Source organism: Idiotropiscis lumnitzeri, chromosome 4, assembly GCF_059441095.1.
Source record: "Idiotropiscis lumnitzeri isolate Australia: NSW breed Sydney's pygmy pipehorse chromosome 4, RoL_Ilum_1.0, whole genome shotgun sequence".
Taxonomy (NCBI): domain Eukaryota; kingdom Metazoa; phylum Chordata; class Actinopteri; order Syngnathiformes; family Syngnathidae; genus Idiotropiscis; species Idiotropiscis lumnitzeri.
The window spans coordinates 14,633,743-14,656,386 of record NC_142394.1 but is presented as its reverse complement, the minus strand read 5'-3'; the positions used below and the strand labels follow the sequence as shown (position 1 = coordinate 14,656,386).

Here is a 22,644-nt window from a genome sequence, read left to right as displayed (position 1 = left end):
ACCTAGCGTTCGGGTTCTCTCCAACTTGCATTTCCAGGGTGGAATATTCTCCATCTGGTACCTGTGTGTCAGATCATTTGTGATTGATGGTTAATATTACATAAATATTATTTTTATTCATATTGGTCTGCACGGTGGATGACTGGTTAGTGCAATGTCCTCACAGTTCAGAGGTGCGGGGATCGATTCTGGCTCCGGCATTCCTGTGTGGAGTTTGCATGCTCAACTTTTCACCGGGTACGCTGGTTTCCTCCCACATTCCAAAAAAACGTGCATGGCAGGTTTATTGGACCGTCTAAATTGCCCCTAGGTATGAGGTGAGAGAGGATGAATGTTCGTCTGTGTGTGCCCAGCCAACCCAAGATGGCTGGGATAGGCTCCAAAAGTCTGACCTGTTTACATTTGAAAATCTGCATTTTCATGTTAGTGTTTCCCAAGACATGTAAGCTTGTCTTGGATAGAGTCTCATTTTTTTCATCAGCCATCTTTAGCCTCTACTCATCTTCCAACGCCTTGTGAAAAGGAGACGTAACACAATTCTCTTATTGTCTAATATCTTGGTATGTACTAATTAGTCAGATTGTATCAATGCTTTATTTTAAGACCACGGGGACACTCTTTGGAATTAGAAATATATACAAGATGTACTTATCATAATTAGAGCACTGAGGCAATATAATGATCAGAAAAAGCAAATGTGTCAGGAAATTAATGGACCGATAAATGGACAAATGAATGGAGCATTTAGTACATGATATCCCTGTTGGGCAATATTTTCCAGATGGATATACAGTAATAAATGCAGTGAAACAGGCAAAGTTGTCCTTCTAGTATATATTTTGCAAAAAAAAAAAAAAAAAGAGAGAGAAGCTCTCCTCATTGCGACCCAAAACGAGCCACGTTGCAATCACAAGCATCCAATTGTTCGCAGCTCCTTTGCTCCATTTCCATTGTCTCCTAAAATCCTTCAAATCTGAGCGACTCGCCTTGTTATTCGGCACTGTAAAAGTTCCATTGTATGTCTAAATGAGAGAAAATGTCGTCTTAATGAAATAGCACACATGGTAAGAATAGATGAGGCGAAGGCCGACTGCCGCAGCTTCCAGGCCGGACACATTGTCGCCATCTGGTTTTTCCGGTAAGCTGACAGAGAGGCTGAATAATGCATCCATCAGTTTGCCCGAGTGTGCCGAGCACTGGGCACTGAGTGCGCTGCCAGCTTGTTATGGGCTCATTACAGGTGAAGATGACATGTTGAGGTGCAGTCGCCTTGGCATTGTCTCCCTGCCCTGCCCTCCAGTGAGAGCGGCGTTCACTGTCATACCCTGCGCCATGCAGAAGGGCGACCGTGATGGAGGAAGACAGAATGAGCCTCAATCTTGCCCTGACCCACCAAAATGAAATTGACAGGCTCCCTAAAGTAATTGCTCCCCGCACTATTTTCTTTGGCAGGAAATACTGTTATCGACAAATAGGGGATTCAATAAGCGACAGGAGATGAGCCTCTCAACTGTGGTCAAAAGGCAGAGTGTGTGTGTGTGTGTGTGTGTGTTTGTCCACGAGTGTAGAACTTCCACTCCCATGCTGCTCCGTATATCTGCCCACCCTGCATACGCTTTCTTTGAATCTCCTTCTGACTGTTCTCTCTTTAACCTTCTCTCGGGGGTCTCTTTTGTTTAAAGCTCTGGCTGACCGTTTCTCGTGCGCCTTCGGGGCACAACTCTATTTCCCAGTAGCCAGCGTCTTTTTGCTCAGATTGTATTTCTGCCGCCTGAGTGGCAGTGTAATGTTGATATGGTCCCAGGACTCTTCTTATGTGGGACAGGGTTGTGAAAGGGTGGTTTACGGTCACTGTTTTGTTTCCAGAGGTCAGAAAGAGCCTTTGGTGAAGGCCAGGCCTCAGAGATGAAAAGATAGGTGGCGATAAAGTGGTGGAAAACGTTGACTTTTCAGTTTCCTTTCTGTTGATGTGAAAGTAGTGACATCCGGAAATGTTTATGGGACGCAAAATTAAAATGCTTTACCATTTCTCTGCTCGGCTGCACATGATTTTGGTTGTTGGAGTCGTTTTGTTATTAAGTACATTACATTGTTATAACCGAGGCCAGGACTGAATTTGTCTTTGGACCTCAGTTGTTGATGTTCGGCACCAACCTTAGTGTTTGTTTTTGTGGAGTTGAAGTTTGGACTCATTTTCAACTTTTCTTGCTATCATTGAGTGTATTGTTAGCAGACTCATATACAATCCTAATGAATTTAGACATGCCCCTAAAGAAAATAGATGGATAGATGATCATGCTTTTGTGAAAAATAAAATCACACCTCTGCTTTTGCTGCAGTTTGAATTCTGTCATACATCCAGTTAGAAATTCACATTCTGTTCAATTACGGATGAAAACTTCACGATAATATGCGCCATTCACTCAACCAGCTCGTCTCCAAAGACATTCTGCAGTGTTTCATTCAGTGCATGAGAAGATAAAAGTTATGGCAGAACAACTCGTGACTGCTTCACCAACACCACACTGCCTTGAGTGTCCCACACTTCCTGGCCGAAAAAAAATATTGCCGTGCTGGAACAACCTCCGTACTCGCCCGACCTGAATGCATGTAATTTTTTTCCAAGAGTGCATAAAGGTGTGGCAGAGAAGACTCCTGGGGGGATGACTTCAAAGGGTGAAATTTGTAGTTTGGATTGGAAATATAGCTTTAGTGACATCAATCCTGGTGGACGTTATCTGACTCTCCTTTAAGATTAAAATGCCCCATATTCTATACCTTGTTGTGCCCATCTGCAACAATTAACATTTTAGAAATAATTTGCGCCACAAAGGATGTAATTAAATCTCATCATTTTTCATTAAATCACACATTTTCCCAAAATGTCATACTCGCCCAAGTATCTAGTAGCATTGTGTACTTCCCTTTTCCCGTTGAATAATTAATTATTTGAAGGTCATGTTTCACAAAGACCTCTGAAGGTTTGCTTATCTAACTAAATACAAGTATAGCACCTCGCTGTGTTATTTCTTTAGTTTCCCATTTTAATTTTTTTTCTCTATGTATGCTATCACTATATATGAACAGTATTGTGTGTGATTATGGACCTCTATGTCCTCAAGTACCTCATTCCTTCATTATTTAACAGTGCAGTATTTATGCCAACCTTTGTTAGCGCAATATTGTGTACCTACTTTGACTGCAGTCTTTTAACATCCAGCAGTCCATTATCGAAGCCGCTTTTCCTCAGCCTATCCCAGCCATCTCTAGGCAGTAGGCGCCATAATTCTTCTATTATTTTTTTTTTAAACTCATAATTTGATTACAAATGGACATTTGCACAAGGAGACCTCATCAGCAGTTGATAATAATAATAATAATAATAATATTAATAATAATTACATACCCACATGGCCACTGTTTGCGGGACTAATGGAATTAATTATTTTACCTCTCCTTATTCAGATTGCTCAAGGTTTTCTTCAGTGTCATATAATACATCTTCCGTGCTTCATTTAATATTTAGAGCTTATCAGTGAGGATGAAGGTTGAATTCGGCTTTTGTTTTCTACCTGCTTCAAGCTTTTCAGCCCAACCGAATCTGTTGGGAGTTTGTTGCGCATAATAAAATGAGCCGAGAGTCCCAAGATAGAACAGTGTGCTCTGACCCTTCCTGCGGAGAGCCACTGTGCAGCACGTTTAGTCTGCTTTTTATTGATTTGGCCCCCGTAATGACTGCACCTACTTTTTCTTCCTCTCCCTGGGTGACAACCAGGCCAGAAGACCTCCTATTTCCCTGCGAGTGCACCACATATATTTTTTTTGCTTTTACTGACACTGAGTTAGTTTACTGTCATAGGCCGATGATGAAGTTGTCTTTTAGCGCAAAATGTTATGGATTTTGATCACGGGTGTGAAAAGCTGCAGGAATTGACACACACAAGTATCATTTGAATTGTTTTTCCGCAACCAAGGGCTGATTCTGGTTTTAGCTTTCAGAAAAAAAAAAAAAAAGTGATTTCTTAACCTTGATTATGCATTGCGGGAGAGCAGCATGCGCACTTTAATCCAAATAAATGAGCTATCTCACTACTTGCAAAAGTGCCTATTAGCACAGTTCACTTTGTTGGAAAAGAGGTTTGGGGATCAACACAGTGCATATGATTTTGCTGAGCAGTCACGTTCCAAGCATATCTAATGATGTTATTTGTTTCTCTATGGTACTTTGACTCAACTTCCTTTGAATGTGACTTGAAAGTAGTAATTTACCCCCCCCCCCCTAAAAAAAATGAGATGAAGATAGTTTTCACAAATTTGATGCTGAAAAACTGCAATAAGAACAGATTCAATCAGTCCGTCGGTTCAAAAGAAACATACAAGTTCCCAGATTTTTCGTGTATTCGTTAATCTGTTGTGTGCTTAAGCCTCTAAAAGCAAGCATCATATGTCCAACAATTCACCAGTAATTCATATGACTTGAAGAAAAAGACTTAAGGTGCTGGCTTTATTTTATGGCATCTTCATGTGAGTTTTATGTGTTTTGCTTCCAGGGAGGACTGAGGAACAGCAAGCACGAAAGTACGCTCTCGTCCCAGGAATATGTCCATGAGCTTCGTTCTGGTATCACTGAAGAAAAGCTGCTCAGTTGCCTGGAATCGCTCCGGGTTTCTCTCACCAGTAACCCCGTCAGGTTAGTTCCTCAAATTTGGGGGATTTATCTTAGTGTTTGTTTGTGGGGGTTGTCAAGAGAGTGAGAGAGTTTTCTCTCTCTCTCGCTTTCTCTCTCTCTCTCTCTCCTCTTCTCTGTGTGACTCTGGACGAGAAATGTTTGCTACTCACTTGTTGGCGTCGGCCCACAGTAGCCGTGTTGAAATGATAAAAATGGAAAAACCTAACTTCTGACGTCATATATTTGTAAGCTGTTACAATCTGATCCTCCTAATCGTTTTTTTTTTTCAGGCTGATAGCACATTTTGAATTTGTAGACTATATTATTCATACTAGAGAAGCAAACCAAAACGTTTTGTATTACGGTTAAATAAAAAAAAAAATGAAAGTCAATTCAAGTGCTTATTTTAATTTTCTTTAGTAGAGTTAATTTCCCCAATTTTATTTATATTATTTCAGTCCCCTTTACATAAAAAAATGGATTGGTGTCCCAAAAAGTGGAATATGTTTTCAAGTACGTCTTTTATTATTTATAAGTTTATTGGTAGGTCGGTAGGTCGGGAAATGAACATCGACTGGAATCGGTGCTTGCCTGAATTGTTACATCCATCGTGGCTGTGCTTTTTGCTCAATGTCAGCTTGGACTGGTTTGAGCTAAAAATGGATGGATGAAAAAACCCACAATGGTGTACTAACTGACGTTGATAAAATGTCATTCATTCAATTTGGACTGGGTTTGATCTTAGCGGTTCCATTTTGTATACGCATAGTGAGCTATGTTAGGCGTCAGAGTAATGGGACACGCAAACTCAAATTAAAAGGATCAAAACATGAATTATTATATCACATCTGTGGTCAAAAGCACAACTTTGCTTTTGTTTCCAAGCATCTGTTAAACACTGTGTGGGCGGGGGCTTCTTCAATCTGCACTTCCATTATGGTTTTACCCATAAGCCACTGATTTTATTCAAGGATATTCCACATGCTCTTCGAACTGCTGTGCAGCAGGTCATTAAATTTATCGTGATCACGACTGATGTATGTACTCTCTCTGTTTCTCGTTCAGAACAGATATGAAAATGCCATCATTTGTTTTAGCTCAACTCCAGGGGTCATTAGAGACTCACCAACTGTGTTTTACAAACATGTTTCCTTATTGTTACCACTTGCCTCGCTTTTTCCACAATGAATAGGCTACTTAGTTTGAAATTTGCTCCCACTACCTCTGGGAAATTTTCTTATTTTCTGGCCAACTGCTGGAGACAGCGTGTGAATCAATGATGGACACGTGAAATAACTGCAACAATTCTTGATTGTGGCATGGTGTTCCCAAAGGAACAATTACATTATCTTAATGTTTGTACCAGTCAATGTTAAGGCTGTGTTAAATTAATAGCAACAAAGACTCAACAGTGACCTGTTCTCATTGAAAAACTATTTGCTCTAATAACACAACCACACCATCTATTAACTACGTGTGTCAGCATATGTAATTAAAATGCATTATTGTGTTCTACACTCACTTTCACTACTTTGCAGGTCCTAACACTCATTAGTGTTCCGGCTAACATTTCTGCCTTCTCAACCAAGAAATTGAGATGGGACATACTTGAGTTGTCGTTATTATAGCCTACGCCCACTTACATGTCAAGCCTGGCTTAATTTAAATAAAACAATCTTATTGGCTCATATGCAAGGGATGCGCTTCCAAGATATTTTATTGTGAAAACCAAATTAACCCCTTCTGAATGTCAGTGGGACAGTGAAGGCAAACTCCTCTGACCCGATGCCTCACGGGGAATTTAAGTCAGCGTTCCCACTTGGAAAGGCCAGTTGCTACGGAATGGATATACTACGTGAGACCGGGCTGTTCCTGTGGGTATTTTCACATGACCCCCAAGCATGTAAGGTGCGCTCTGCTTTATGAAGCAATCACCTCCTGCGGCGAGGCAGTTACTCCGGGGTTCGTGAGGGCATCGGAAAGATTATTCATGATTACAATATCCCCACTGGAGGTTTGATGCAACTGCTGGAGTTTAATCTATGTACAGTTATAGTAAATACATATAGCAGCAGGATGGCCTACTATTTAACCTACAGTATTTGTGGTGATTTGTTTTAGAATCTATTATATTATTATCATTATTATTATTATTATTATTATTGTTATTCTTCTTCTTATTATTATTATTGTTATTATTAATCAACTACTTGGGTAAAAACAATCTATTTTGTTGCAAATTTCCCCAAATAATATTGACACTCAAACTAAAGTTACATTTTGGTTTAAAAATAAAAAAAAATAAATAAATAAAAACATTGTGCCACATAAATCAAATATTCTAAATATGTTAAAATTGACACCCACTCAACTACTGTTAACCCACACACATATATGACATTGATTAATGTCCTTATAACTTCATTATCTAAATGCATTGTACCGTGTGTATAATTGACACCCATTTTAATGCAATGGGGGATTTTATTTTATGCATTACATATGTATATATTTTAAATTAATCAACCGATTACGTAATTGGTAATAGTGGTTTATTTCTGCCAAAAATCGGCAATGGTCTAAAATAATAAATTTCTGTCGTGCCTTAATAATGAGATCTGATAATAAATACTGAAGGTTCCAGTCAACCAACCATGATATGCAGCATGATGGAGTTTGTAATATTCAGGGCTCGGGGTATTGCACCTTCTAATTAATATGAATGGTCTTGATTGTCATGGATCACAGCACACTTTTGTTTGTGGCTGTTCTGGTTCCTCTATGTTAATGTAACCTTATACGGTTTGTTATCTCCCGGTGAAAATGAGTGCGACTTGGAAGGCAGTGTACTACTGTCATGCTTTTCTAATAGTGAAATAAGACAAAAAAATCTACCCTTGAACAAATATTCTACACATTTCTGAAAGTCGTGTTACAGGATTTGGATGTGGCCATCATTTTTATCTGAATTAAATGCAAAACAAAATGGATACTGGAGTCCATCATACCTGGCATGGGTATAATGTAGACCCAGTGCTGCAATAACTCGCTGAAGTAAAGTTGGTGGGAGACGAGGAAATTGAATTAAGTGAATATTACTACTGTACATAATTTTCAAGTATGCCGCACATACAGTCTAGATTCAGTGACACCTTGGCATTAAACCACACTCTGTTATATGATACTTCTGGAACATTATGGATAGCATGCTAGTGGCTAGTGCGATATGGTAATTTATCATGCAAGAATGTAAAACACACGAGTTACCCCTTTTTCTCTCGATGAAATGAGATCTCGTGCGTGTGCTTATGGATTGCAGCAGCACCCCAAAAATTGGATTCGCTGACACATCGCGTGTCATTGTGACGGTTCAAACTCCCAAACGTTTGGCACATATTTTTAATCTAAATTTTGCCCTAACCCCAAATTGTAAAACTTCTTGGGCTTTGGAACTTCAAGGTACCTCTGGACATAAATACAATAAACAACAACATTATCATTAATTGGTTGTTTTTTAACATGACTGCTTAGCATGACTTTTCTTCCTGTTCCTGTGTGTTTGGGCAGTCTGCTAATTTGCTCCCACAGGCTTGTGTTTGTCTAATAGTTTAACTGGCGATGCTGCACACCTGTTTGGCAGCACAGGTGGCTCCGGGGCCTTTGTGCTGAGGGCTTTATCTCGCAGGCAGTCCCGCACAGGTGTGCGGCATGCAGAATCCGAACAGCCTCCCACAGATGGACTCGCCCGAAGCGTCGGCTGCCTACTGTTTTCAGTCTCTTCTCTTCAGCTGCCATGTTTTTCACTTGGTTTTCCCCAGACAATTTTCCAGCCTGTTATTCTATTTTCCCTTTTCATGTAGGCATTTTTGATTCGTGCTGCTTAAGTGCAAAATTTACGAGCTACTTTTTACGTGGCACCCACATAATGACATACTATTAGTGTCAATGACAGGAGAAAAAGAAACTCACAAAAAATGTTATGTGTAAAACTGTAGCGCTGTGTTAAACTGTTAAAAAAGAAAATTTAAAAAAAGACTGAGCCGAATTTCCAATTTATTTGCGACGATCGAAGGCTTTTACCTGCGCTGAGCAACGAAGATGAATACTCATGTAAACCCAAGAGCAGTTGTCCACTTTCTGTCACTTCAGCAATTATTAGCTTGTTCCAAATTGAATAGCACTTAAACTGCCATAATAAGTCGAAGCTCAGCTGACAGACGTTGGTGCCAGCCATCAAAGGTGATGCATGTGCTTTGAAATAACTTGTTTTTGTGACATTCACAAACATGGAAGGCGCCAACACTTTGCCTGTACGAACTCTAACGTCACCGTAGGCGCTGGTATGTCACATCTACCTAATTTGCACACCCAGAATGCATTGTGTGGGGAAATGCATTTAATAAATGAAGTTATAATCCTTGTCATGTGTGTTTGTGTAGCCCGTAGTTGAATGTGTCATATTTAACACATTTTTGTTGGATTTATGTAGTACAGTTTTTTCCCTTCAACTATACCATGACTTCAGGTTTGTGTGTTAAATGATATCCAGCCCAATTGCTTGGACAAATTGTATTGTTCATCTGTGTATTGCTCATAAATATCAAGATAACTAATTTGAGTGAAATTTTTATAGGTGTTCTACTTAATTGAAATGTTCCACAAAAAATTAAAGATATCAGGATTTGGCAAAGGAGTAGTGAAATAGGTTCATAGTTATATCTTACTTGTTTACAATTAACATCGGACACTTGGTGAATTTGGGGCAGCTGTTTATTCACTCGGTGTATTCACTTATTTTTAGATACATTTCCAAATCTTCTCATGGGGCGAATTAAACCTGTTTGTGGCCCTGATCCAGCCCGCGGCCCGTATGTTTGGCAACTCTGCTGTACACTTTACACAGGCTGGTCTCTAGTTGGCTGCGGGCTGCAAAGCATGAGCTACAGGTGATGATTTTTTTTGTTTGTGGTTGCCAATGAAAGGTGTTGATCGACATGATGATCACGTACTTTTCCACGGAAATTGGCCGATCATGATCGATGTCGAATCAAATGGCTACTATAAAACTACTATTTGCTGGGTTTATACCCCCCGGCCCTCCCTTTCCTCAGCTCCATGTGACCATGGGCGGTTTAATGAGTTCAGTCAGACAAGACACCAAGTGTGAGAGATAGTCACACACATGAACAGCTTCAGTTGTCACCGTAGTCCCTCAATAGATGTCTGCGAGACATTCGTAATTAATTCATCCATGTTCAGTTTATCGTAGCATAGTGCTTTTGTGCATCCATTCATCAATTTGTATAATATATTAAACAAAGCAGTGAAAAGGAGTTATGTCCTTCACAGGGCTCAAAAGTGATGCCTTCTAGTTTTCTAGCTCAAGCCGCCTTTCTGTCCCTTTCTCTTGTGCGAACAGTAATGGATGGCTAAATGAATTTATATACGTCGCATTGTTGTCAGGACTTGATGTCGCATGAGAGCTGCCCGACAGTGGAACCTATGAAGGACGTGAAATGTGTTGAATCATTATTATTATGACTCAAGCAAAGAAGTATGAGGACTATTGAAATCACTTCAATTTTGTCAAATAAATAACCTTTTTTTTTTTTTCAAGGAATTAAATCCTGCAATTTAAAGTGTACAGTAATTACTTCATCTAAATGTCAGACTCATATGTCATTAGAGTGAAGGCCTATTTTTCAGCCAAATTAACTATGGTGTTGATCAGTGATATGTTCCGCCCGCTTCTGACCTCCAGAAGGGAACATTACTTGCAAATACATTACAGACAACCAACAATTACTTCCAGTGGTGCAATCACAAAGTCATTTGCTACTTGCGCTGCTTGTCTCTGACTTCACTTTGCTCTATTCTGTTGATAGAATAATTTGCACTTTTTGGGTGTGTGGGTGGGCTGATGTTGAAAGTGTTACATTTGTATTAAATATGTACACGTTTTTCTTCACTATTATATTTCTGATTCAACTCTTCGCAAGAACGCACAACTACTATAAATAATGTGTTACTCTGAAGGTGCATTGACGATATTCACCGTGCCGACGTAATGTAGCGACATGTTCGACATGCTAAATTGCTGAAGCAGACACTGATGGCGTTCGGTTTCAAGCTGCAACTCATCGTGCCGTTTGCTGTTGGCGTTATGTGGCACCGAACAATTCCCTCAGGGGGGCAATTGAAGGAGTTCAATTGAAACATAATCCGGAAGAAATAAATGCTTCCCATAAACTGTCTCCCCACCTACTTCTCATTAAATAACACATCATAGAAAACAATTCTAAAATATAAACATGGTGCTTGTAATACAATTTAACTTGCAAACTGGATAAAGGGAAGTGTTCTATTTCCTAGTGTGGACATATTATTGGTGCACCAACCACTCCAAATAAATCAATTAGAATTGGAGTTGTTTAATCTAATTGAAAGAATTTGTGCAAATGTAGTTGTTTACATCTACTGATTACAGATGAGCTTTGTTTATTTGGGCAACATTGTTGTCACCACCAAAATGAACTTGCTTGCTATCATTCTGCACACGAATATTTCGATTTGTATAGGCTTCTTAAACTCGGTTGTGCTGTTCTATACGATCGAGCATGTTGATATGAACAGTATCAGGTAGTCTTTCTGTTTGCTTTGGAAATGAGGAACATGTAGTCAAATAATAACCACAACCTAAGAGGAATGCAGCCAGAATTCATAAGATGCCATTTCATGTACGCCATCTAATAAACAGCATTTATCTGCGCAAATATTAGTCCCATTACCGTGCTCCCTAAAAACTGATAACACCATCATGAGAAAGATGCGTAAACAGTGAATTTGTCAAACTGTGAGCCTTCAACCATGTCTCCTTTGTTTCTCTTTCACCTCCACCACTTCTGGATCACAAACATAGTCGACTGCTTTGTTATTCTGCACTTCACCGAGTTGCTCTGTGCTGCCATCTTTGTATGGCCAGATGCCGGATGGAAGTATTGAAGATTCAATAGATGATGGCTTGTATGTTCCTGGGCAGAACAAAATACGGTCAGACACAACAGGAGCTACACGCGATAGAGAAATTGCTATTAATAACAAAAAAAAATGCAGATGTCAAAAGAAAGTAAGGTTATGGCTTGTTCAAACCATAAATAAGAAGTCAAACGATTTCGTGTCACTAAAAGAAAAAATAAATAAAGGACCGGACCGACTGGATGCTGACATGCCCAACACTTAGGAACTGTCTAAAAAGTAATACCACACCCCATGTGAGATGCACAATCATTGTTTTCAAATAGATTTTGAAATGAACAGTTGGCCTCATCTTTTTATACCTGATGTTCCTGGTCCAAAATTCCATACCTGACTTAGACAAGCAATCGCCAAACGTGCCTTTTATCTTTTTTCTGTTGTATGTAAATCTGTGAGCAAAGGCAAAGCTGTTCCCTCGAATGTGTGTGCTTCTGTTACACATTCCCGTAATAACTTTTGGGTTTTTGCGTTAAGTACATTGACAGGTGGGGGTTATAGCATGAGCTAATTTAGTCACCGATCAAAGTAATACCTCAGCGCAAGTTAAACAATCGCCTCAGGCAGCATCATCTCCATCTTAATCGCGGGCCTCCCTCGACATGGCGAGTCAATACTAATGGCTTTAATGCTCGTACCATTATTATTCCCAATGATTGTCGAAAATGTGGGATAAATCATTGACTGGCACTCTGTAACGTCAGGAAATTGCTCCTTGCATTTTGTGTTTATTGACACTCGGGGGTCTGAGAAACAAGCGATGCTAATGGCATCATCTGGCTGTGACCACACAGCCGACCCCCCGCGACTCCACCACCACAATCCCTCCTCCTCGCCTCCTTACACAAACAGGTTCATCTGCACTGGATCATTTGCCGTCTCCCGATATGCTGTGGTTTATAGGCAATTATCTCTCGCGATCCGTTATCGATTATAGTGTTATCTTTCTCGCATTGCTCAATTTTGGGCATGGGAACATAGCGGCACGCCGCGAGAGTGGCTGGATACAAACAGCTCAGTGATGGGAACTCTAGTGAAGATGGATGTGTGTTCATTTGCTCCTAAATGGGTGTAGTTTGAATTGTAACTGTATTCAGTGTCAGGGAGGCCACGACTGTGTTGCGCGGCTCGGGTTGTGTCGGGAATTAAAACGCATTACACGAGTCCAGTTATCCAAATGTGCCGAACCTGTGACATTTGTTTGAATGTCTGGTTCTCTTGAGGGTTAAACCAATATTTTATGTTTAATTCAATGTATTAAAATGTCTTTCACTGCCAAGACTGTGTCAATAATACTGACTGGATATTTTGTGTTTTCACAGTTGGGTTAATAACTTTGGTCATGAGGGTCTTGGACTTCTTCTGGATGCACTGGAGAAGCTCCTGGATAAGAAACAGTGAGTGTAGACCAGCAAAATCTTTTTACTTTGATGAAAAGCATACTCCTTTTAATAATTTTTTTTTTTTTCCTAGGCAAGAGAACATTGATAAACGGAATCAGCATAAACTTATTCAATGCTTGAAGGCTTTCATGAACAACAAGGTTTGTATATAATATTCTAAGCTATTTTTTCATGCATTAATTTGAAAAAATATAATTATAAATCACTAAATTAAAAATATAATCTGTAAGCCTCTAACTGTTGAGCACATTTCAGTTGCTAACCAAAACACCAGCATCTACAGTAACTTTTTCACAATCCCGCTGTTATCTTTACATATATATATATATATATATATATATATATTAGTGGTGCACTAGGCTTTATTGTGCATTAAAAAAGTCCCTTTTCCCTCCTGTTGAATTTCAATCTGGTTTCCTCTGGTGGATGATGCCGTCTGAGATAATGGGCTGCTATGGAGGAGCTAATTTTACCATTTACCATTTCCACTCCACTCGCAGATCAATTAATTATCCATTTTGGGAAGGTCTTGTTCATTTCTCATATCGTGGCACACATTTCAAGGCTCTGTGACCAATTGCTGTTCCTGCTCCTAATCCCCACCGGTGGTCACTCGAACCTTTAGTGGTGAGAAGACTAAAAAGGTTACAGAAAAGTGATTGTCCCTGTAGTTCTGTCCTCAATTGAATGCATTCATCATCATCTTCATTTTTTCCTCAGTGTTAGTTAGGTTATTAGTTTTCTCAAGCCTCCAGTCGTATAGACTCTAGTTTTACTCTAATGAAGACAAAACTTTGATAGAAATAAATGCTCTACCTCATTTCCCTGGTTGTTATTTGAAGGAATACAGTTTATTAAAGTTGGACATACATACTTGAAGCTTTGTTCGAGTAAAATTTGACATCTTTGAAAGCTCTGCTTAATTTGCACCCACCGGAATTATTTTTCCCTTCATCCATCTCCTTGCTTTCACCATTTGACAGTATGGGCTGCAAAGAATCCTGGGAGATGAGCGCAGCCTGTTGTTACTGGCCCGATCCATCGACCCCAAACAGACCGGCATGATGACCGAGACTGTCAAGATCCTGTCGGCCTTCTGTATCATCGGCGAGGAAAACATGTAAGGACGAACACCTGATCGCCCGTCCCGTCTCAAGTAATCGATAACAAGATGTTTCTCATCATTTCACACGCTGTGGAAAGGGTTAGTTCAACATAACAAGGCCCAGAGGAAAGACACATTCAAACGAACATCTCGGTTTTTATCTGTCTTTCTCTTCTAGACGTAACATTCTGGAGTTTGACAGCACAGTGGACTCTGACACTAAACGCAATGCCTCTGAAGTGGAGATTCTGTTTTTCCTTGAACCACACTCATCTCTATTTGCATAAATACCCTCTACATAACATGGCTGAACGCAAACCTTGAGACCCAAAAGAGTTTCCTCCTTTAACACTTAGATGCATGAGTGGGTCAAAAATGACCCGGTGACGTAGTTTTCTTCGCACTGAAATTTTTGGGTCGTTTCATACTCCAGGTATTCCTCAAAAAACATGTTTTTGACATAATGCCATTCACATTTTTAACTTACCTTTTATACATTTTAAGAAATTACAGTTTTTGTATTACTACCCCAAACTTCCATAAGTGGGTCAAAAATGACCCGCATGCATTTTCTATGAAATCCAATGGGAGCCTTTGATTCTTATCAACTTTGGCTGGCAGCAATAAATTAATTGTGAACTACACAGACGATATCAGAAGTGCCACCCCTCAGGAAGATTATTTTACACAGCAAGAGCTGATGAAGCCTTCCAAGTCCATGGACATTCCAAACAGAGTTTGAATTCAATGACAGACAATGGTCAGCTATGTCAGAAAGAAAATAAAAGCTGTTGTGCTCCAGAGCAAGATGCACCACGGCAAGGTAGTGGATGAAAATAGCAGAAAGAAAAAAAACAGAAGTGATTACATTTTACAGCAAGACGAAAGGAGGTGTCGACGCCATTGGCCAGATTGTTGGCAATTACAACTGCAAGCGCCAAACAAACACAGAGGTGACCCATGGTGCTGTGGTACAACATAATTTCCATCGCCACCCTGAATGCCGACACTGTTTTCACAGTTCAGCACCCAGATTTTAAGAGCGGCATCATCAATGAACTCAATGAAATCTCTTCCTCAAAAAGCTGTCAAAGGAGCTTGTCACACCACACAAGAGTTGACTGGAAGGCTGCATCAAACTACAAACCCCGATTTTTGTAGAGATGGAAAAGTGCGCGGTGACAAAATCCACAACCCAGCCACAAAATAGAAGCAGCCAGGGCCATCCAAAGAGAAAAGGGTGTCAGATCTGCCCAAGTAACAAAGATCGCAAAGTTAAATGTAATATGTGAAAATGTGCAATGATCACATCCGTAAATGGGTCGTTTGTCTGAACTCCATACAATGATTAGACAAGAAGGCAAAAGAGGGAGGAATGATCAATGACTGGACAGTTTACACACAAACATACACACACACAAACAGACACACGCCTACACACACACGCACGTGCACACACTTGCAGACAAACACGGACAGCATATTTTTGTATAGGTTGGCTGGGTAATTTTCTTTTTCAAAGATGTTAAAAAGTAAAAAATATTAATATTTCAAACATGAGATCATTTTTGTGTGGTCCTAAATATAATAGTAGTTATTATACACATGATTATTTGTCACCAAAATGGAATAGAAACACATTGATTCTAATATGGGTCATTTTTGACCCACTTGTGGGAAGAGTGTAGGGTCCACTCACTCATGCATCTAAGGGTTAAAAAAAAAAAAGTTATGTTTCCCCTCTTGAAAACTGCTTGAAGTTCTACAACAACAATTGATGTTTTTCGTACTTCTGACACGTTTGCCATGTTGTTGCGTCACAACTGTCAAATCAAGGATGCGTTCAGTCCAATTGTTGTCTTTTTGTCTGAATCATTTGATTGCTTTGACATTTCCCCTTGACATTGGTTCCTTTTTATGAATCACCAAAATGGCTTCCCCTCACATGTGAGTCACTTATTGGTCTCAAGAGTGCTCCCAGTAAAAAAGGTTTGTAAGCACAACCTTTTTGGCTTCACTGACTTGTCAGCACGAGAGGCAGATAACAATGGCCGCACCTGATCCATCTGATGATCTCGTGATGATTCTCGCACCATAACCAACGTAGCGGCGAGTTCATTTGGAACAATGCAGATTGATATGGCTTGCACCCAAGTTGCATGAACAAAATGGATAGAATGTCATTTTTTGACACACTTCAGGTGGCAATCAGGTGAACTGCACTGATCCATATCCAAGAGCGGGAGAAAAAGAGGAAATAGCGCCAATAAACAACTGACTCAGTGACCTCTGCAGTACATTGATTCCACATTGTCAACGTCCTCTCCTCCGCGACTTGACCCGAACCTCTTTTTCATTTTAATGGTTTTCTCAGCTCAGATCGCTGTGCAAACAACAGCAACGGCACACTGTTTATCTTCCTTGTTTGTTGACACTGTAAACGGTTGCTCTCACAAGGGTTTGCTGTTGCCTTCCGTTGGTTTGATCAAATCATGTCGTGTGAAATCCCTCAGTTGTAAAATATGTGGCCTTTCAGTTTTTATTAAACAAATACATAAATAAAACCGCTTGACGCGTCAGTGGAAATTCCTGTCAATGAGGAATGAGCACAACTCCATTTCAAAATTGTTTCATTTGACAAAAGAATATGAGGAAGATGTGCTCCATACCTGCTGTGTTTACATGCTCGGCGGTGTTCCTGGGACAATAAACTGGAAGGATAATGTAAAAAAAAAACTCCATAATATCTGCAGCTACCTCAGTGGTCTCCCACTGAGTGCCCACCCCGCAATTTTTGCAGATCGGCTCACGATGCATTGGAGTGGGCTGCTTCACTTGGGCAAGCGATGCAGTCGGCTGCCTTTACAGTGTTGATCTACTCACTGTCGTTCGCCACGGACTCGTATCTTTTCAATTGCATTTAGAATATATATATATTTTTTTTGTTTCCCGCAGAGCTCAACCAGAATAGCAATGACATCCCCAGCGTCAGTTTATATGCAACGCCAAACCTGCAAATTCAGTTCAGCGTCGCGCCACGCATGTCTGACCCTCCAAAGAGGCTTTAAGCTTTTAGACAAGCTGCATACGTTCACGCTTTTCACACTGATGTCTCGCAGCTCAATCGTTGCGAAGAGTAGCTGAATGACAGTGTCCCTGATTTGTTTGGGACTTTCGATCCAGCATCAAAGAACAACTGTAGTCTGCATGATGCGAATTAATGTGCAAAAGTTGAATCATTTTGTTTTGTCTTTTTTCCATTGGCACTCTAGTCGAAAGTTAAACTTTTCATTACCATGGACCATATTACGTGGATTCCGACTTATTTCTGTGACACAACTGCAGATAATGTTCGCTATACTTAAATGGAAATAAAGTGTAAATGTTAAGTACCACGCAGGGAATATGTTGGGTTCCCTATGGGGGGTCTCGTTGGCATGATGCTAGTTACCTTGTAGCAAGTGACAGCAACGCGAGTTGAGTTGTCTCCCGGCTGCCAGCCAATGGCGTGACGGCGGCGCGCGTTTAGCTGACAGCATCGAGAGAGACCGCGACAACTTAAGCAGATCTATCTGGCCTGTTTTGAAGCATCCTTTCAAGTGACTTCAAAGCTTTGCTGAATGCCTGCTTGTGAGTCCCTAACCTCTGTTCATGACTTTGTCACTTTTACCCAAAACTTGTAACTATCGGTCAAACATGTTATCACCCTTGCTGAGAAAGCAGCTGCTTTGGGTTAGTTTTAAAAATACAAGCATGACTATAAAAGTCAGTTAATTTACTCCCATTAGTGTGTTTTTGTTTCACGGCGAAAATGGGCGCCTTTCTGTTTGGACAAGCTGCCTTGAGCTCTAATTTGCTTACATTCTAATGAAGTATATTTGCACATTAGTCTGCTGGTCAACTGCAATGGGTTGTACCTTTTCTCTGCTCAGAAATCCTCTAAATCACACACTCTAACAAGTCAACTCAAGCATACGCGTATTTGCCTGCATTATACTTGAATGTGGACAAAGTATGATAAGTACAAATTGAGATTCTGCACAACTAGTTTCAAACAATACGTGTGAGCGCAAAGGTTGCTTTGAACTAAAACGGTGGTCAACTCAAAATATGCCTGAAAATTGTGAGTCAATGCCCTGTCAGTGAGGTGATAAAAGTGATTGTTAACACCCAGCCATCCGTCTCTTGTGGTCTCTTCTTCAGCCTGGATAAGATTCTGGCCGCCATGACAATTGCTGCGGAGCAGAATAATAAAGAGAGATTCGCTCCAATTGTGGAAGGACTGGAGAACCACGATGCCCAACAGCTTCAGGTTAGGATTCCTATATACAAACACACACACACACTGCTTTTGACAAACTGCCGCTGGATACACTTTTCCCCCATTTGTATCGTCTTATTTTAAACCACGACTATAGTTTATTCCCAAATAATATCTTTTTCAAAATCTGACCTGATCAGATTACAGTTGTATCATGAATCCATTATTTTGGTCACTGCACTGTTTTTCCATTGTAATTTTCTTTGTTTGTGCTTGACACACTTCATCCGATTTTTATCATAGATTTTTATCAAAATTTGGTAAACCTCAACTGAGAGAAAATACACTTGATTTTGATCATTTAATGGAAGTAAACACATGTAGTGATCTTCACACGTTAATATATTTAATAATCAGTTGAGTAGTATCTGAATAAATGTAAAAAAATGTGTTATTAGTGAAATCCTGTGTATAATACACACCTGTAGAGAATACGCCTCCCCACCCATTACTCTGTGACACTGTATAATATGGTACCCTGATAGCCATTATTATGATCTGGCCACATTTGTGAAAGTACATATTTTTAATGCTTTCATAAGAGTCTCACTACACACTTTAAAATAAAACATGATGGTTGATTTTGATGATCTTTTGGATCTACTTTATTTGAACATATACATCCGTTGCACGTGATTAAACTGGGTTAAACTAACATGTTATTTGTTTATTTATAACAGGCTGTAGAAACAGATAGCATATGATGGCGTTTTTGATTTTATTGTTGAGTGCTGCTGTTGTGGGGTTACCCACCTAATGAGCATGCCAAGATAGGTATTGCAAGGTTCACAAAGTGGTGTGACATTTAGCGATTTCACCGGCTAAAACAGAACGTTAGACAAAGACTGGTTTGTTCAAAAGTCATCAGCAGGAACGGCAACTGTGTCAGGCTGTCAGAATCAAAGTGTGCAGAGTCATTTACGTGTAATAAACTGCCCTTGAGAAGTAACCTAAGAGCTCTCATCCTCTCCTCAACGCTGGCCACAGGCGCCATATAACTCAGTTTTAGTGCAATTAAGCATTTTTTTTTTTTAGCTAGCATCCTTACATGCAAAATGGGTGCGCTTTTCTGCCCAAGAGACGGCTGATGGGTGCCTTTTATATATATATATATATATATATATATATATATATATATATATATATATATATATAATAAATTAATAATATTAACAATTAAAGAAAAAATAAAATCATTCAACCACATGTGGAAGATGGTTGGGCAGTGTGCACCCAAGACTACCGTGATACATGACCAATAATATAAATGCAGACAGACGGAATTGGCGGATGGGGAGCGGGACATGTGGGAAAACAGGTTTGTGGTACGTGTGTGCGCTGATTTACGTTGATGGAAGCGTCCTCGCTGCACTTGACGGAGCCACTCCGTCACACCGTTGTGTCGTTAAAGTCGGAAGAAAGTAGGAATAGTTTTTCTTGGCAATGCCTTAGGATCTCAAAAACAAGTCATGGCACGACACGCAACTGCAGAACATTTCAAAATAAAAGATTACCTGGGCATTAATATCCGTATATCTTGTTGTTGGAAGGTATTGTTTGAAGTTTGCCTTCCCACCACGTTGGCATCAACTATTGTTGCTGAGGTGCCTCGGTACTGTCGAGGCATTGGTGACTGTCTATACAAAGTGACTTGTTTTTTTTGTTTGTTTCATTAACACCCGTGTATAATACTACCTCAGAATTGGGCTAATGTTTTAGGGGAAGAAAATCATCATTAATCGTGCCATTTATGTATTTTACAAATAATGCTGCCAAAGAAATACAAATTTGTATGACACTGATTTGACATTATATGAAGTCTCCCACAATGCAAAGTTGTATAGGGATTTATTTTATTTAACACATTTTTTTACATCAAAATTAATTTGGAAATTCTTCGGAAGTCAAGCTCCTCTTCATATGAGAAAGCGCAGCAGTTTTCAAAGTGCACAGTACGCCTCCTCTGGGGAGTGTCAGAAGACATCATAATGCCAGTTATATGACAAAATTAAGCTGTGTTGCTTTGTTGAGAGGAAACTGGGGCAGATATTAATTTCAAAGGATACATTTGATTTGGATAATTTAATTAGAAAGTTAACAGAACTGTATATATATATATATATATATATATATATATATATATATATAAGATGTTTAAATTAACTTTCAGGCAGGAAGACCCTCCTTGAATTGTTATTGTGTTATGTATATTCATATATACAAATTGATGTCATCAGTGATCAGGACCAACGAATAGCACGGTGTAGATCCTCTACGTAGGATTTTTGTGGCATTTTTTCAAGGCACTAGGAAGCGGGCACCATGTCGTTTCAGCCTCTCAAGTTTGATTTTGTCATGGAGACCATTTTTAAGAGCACTAACGAAAATGACAGCGATGACGTCTTCACGTCCTCTTGTCAAGCCGACAGCTCCTCTGGCACACGATGAGATGTGATTGCTGGGCAATATTAAATATGACGCCTAGAACTTCATCGCCACTGCTGCTTTAATTAAAAACGCTGACTTCCTTGAGTTCCCAATTTTTTTCCCCCCAAGGTCCTTTCTTTTTTTTTTTTTTTTTTTTTTTTAACAAACATCTTCACCAGCTCATTTTTTCTCCTACTTTGCTAGCATTTTACAAACATTTCCTTTATATCCCCCCCCCCTCAATGTCTCAGAAGGCCTTGGTTTGAAAGGGCAACAAAAGAGCGCTCTTCTTCATGTTTTCACAAGTGTACTCCAGTAGAAAGAAGGGAAAAATAAACAGCAAAGGAAAGGAATCTACTCACTCCAGATTTCTGATTATCTTTAGTCGTAAATTACTCATGAAATGGGGGGAGAGGGAGAGGGGGAGAGAGAGAGAGAGAGAGATAAAGAGAGAGAGAGAGAGAGGATGGATGGATGGATGAAGCTGGTCTTTTGCATTTAAACGTTTATGACAAAAAGATTGTTCACATTATTTATAGTTGAAAATGAAACAGTTCCCACATGTCTTAATGAAAGGTCTGACATTCTTCATTCCAAGTACACAAAGGATGAAGAATTACAGCACACTGAGAAGCTCCACATTGCTCGTGGTGGCCGTTGTGTCACGCGTAAAAGATCAGTGTTCAGCTTCACCGAAGGGCCTTTTGACCAGCCGAGTCCCCCCTTGTTCTCCAACAGACCAGAATCCCAGGAGAAAGGCTAAGTAGTGAAAAGTGCTAAGAAAGCCAGATATCGTCACTCAGCAATACATGCAGCTGTCAATTCAAATTTGGACTGGACGTCGCCTGGAAATAGCAGATCTTAACCCATTCTAGTAATAGATCATGAAACCCAATAACGTGATCAAAGAGAACCACGAAAGATTTGGTTATTCAATCTAGTGTGGTAGACGCCAACAATGTTTTCTTTAAAAACCACAAAGGCAACACTGTAGCAGTGTTTTGAAAGTCAGTGTTATAGTTCTCCATCTGTAAACTGCATATTTTCCTCTTCAAACCACCCCAACTGCACGGCACTGCATACGGCTGAGCTATGTTTGAGGCTTGATGCGTATGCGAGTGAAGAAACAGAATTTTTCATGAGCTTTGCGACTTGCTTTTTTCACTCACATGAACTCCGAGAAGGTTTTGGGCTTGAGGTTCTTTTATGTGCTCTCACTGGTGGATTCGGTAAAGCGTCAAATTTCTGCATGCAAATTGTAAGCCGTTTATTTTATTTTATTTATGGTGGCTTATAGTCAACACTGCTGAATTCTTAACTTAAATAGGGTTACCCAAATATAAAAGACGTTGTGTGTGTGTGTGTGTGTGTATATATATATATATATATATATATATATATATATATATATTTTTTTTTTTTTTTTTTTTTATATATATTTTTTTTTTCCCAGAGCACGAATGGAATCCTGCACTTTTGCACTGTAAAGCCATCGTGCTAACCAGTCCCCCCCCGTACCACCTCAGTAAAAACGCACTAGTATGAAAAAATAAATAGATAACTACTCAAATATAACATTGCTAATCAACACACTGCGTCGTTCCAACTATTTATTGCTTCATTTACGTTTGTCCGTCAACACTGAACCTGCTTCCATATTCATTCAACGCAGTCACTTCTGACATCT

General features: G+C 39.7%; 1 protein-coding gene across 6 annotated transcripts in view; it reads left to right on the top strand.

Annotated features, from left to right (window-relative positions):
• diaph2 (diaphanous-related formin 2) overlaps nucleotides 1-22,644 on the top strand; it is a 348,568-nt gene that overhangs the window by 89,298 nt on the left and 236,626 nt on the right. For all 6 annotated transcript variants that reach the window (XM_088292735.1, XM_088292734.1, XM_088292736.1 and 3 more), the window contains 5 exons: nucleotides 4,551-4,690; nucleotides 13,024-13,098; nucleotides 13,175-13,244; nucleotides 14,088-14,224; nucleotides 18,413-18,521. In XM_088292735.1, coding sequence (XP_088148861.1) covers nucleotides 4,551-4,690; nucleotides 13,024-13,098; nucleotides 13,175-13,244; nucleotides 14,088-14,224; nucleotides 18,413-18,521 — 531 coding nt within the window. The remainder of the gene's footprint in view (nucleotides 1-4,550; nucleotides 4,691-13,023; nucleotides 13,099-13,174; nucleotides 13,245-14,087; nucleotides 14,225-18,412; nucleotides 18,522-22,644) is intronic.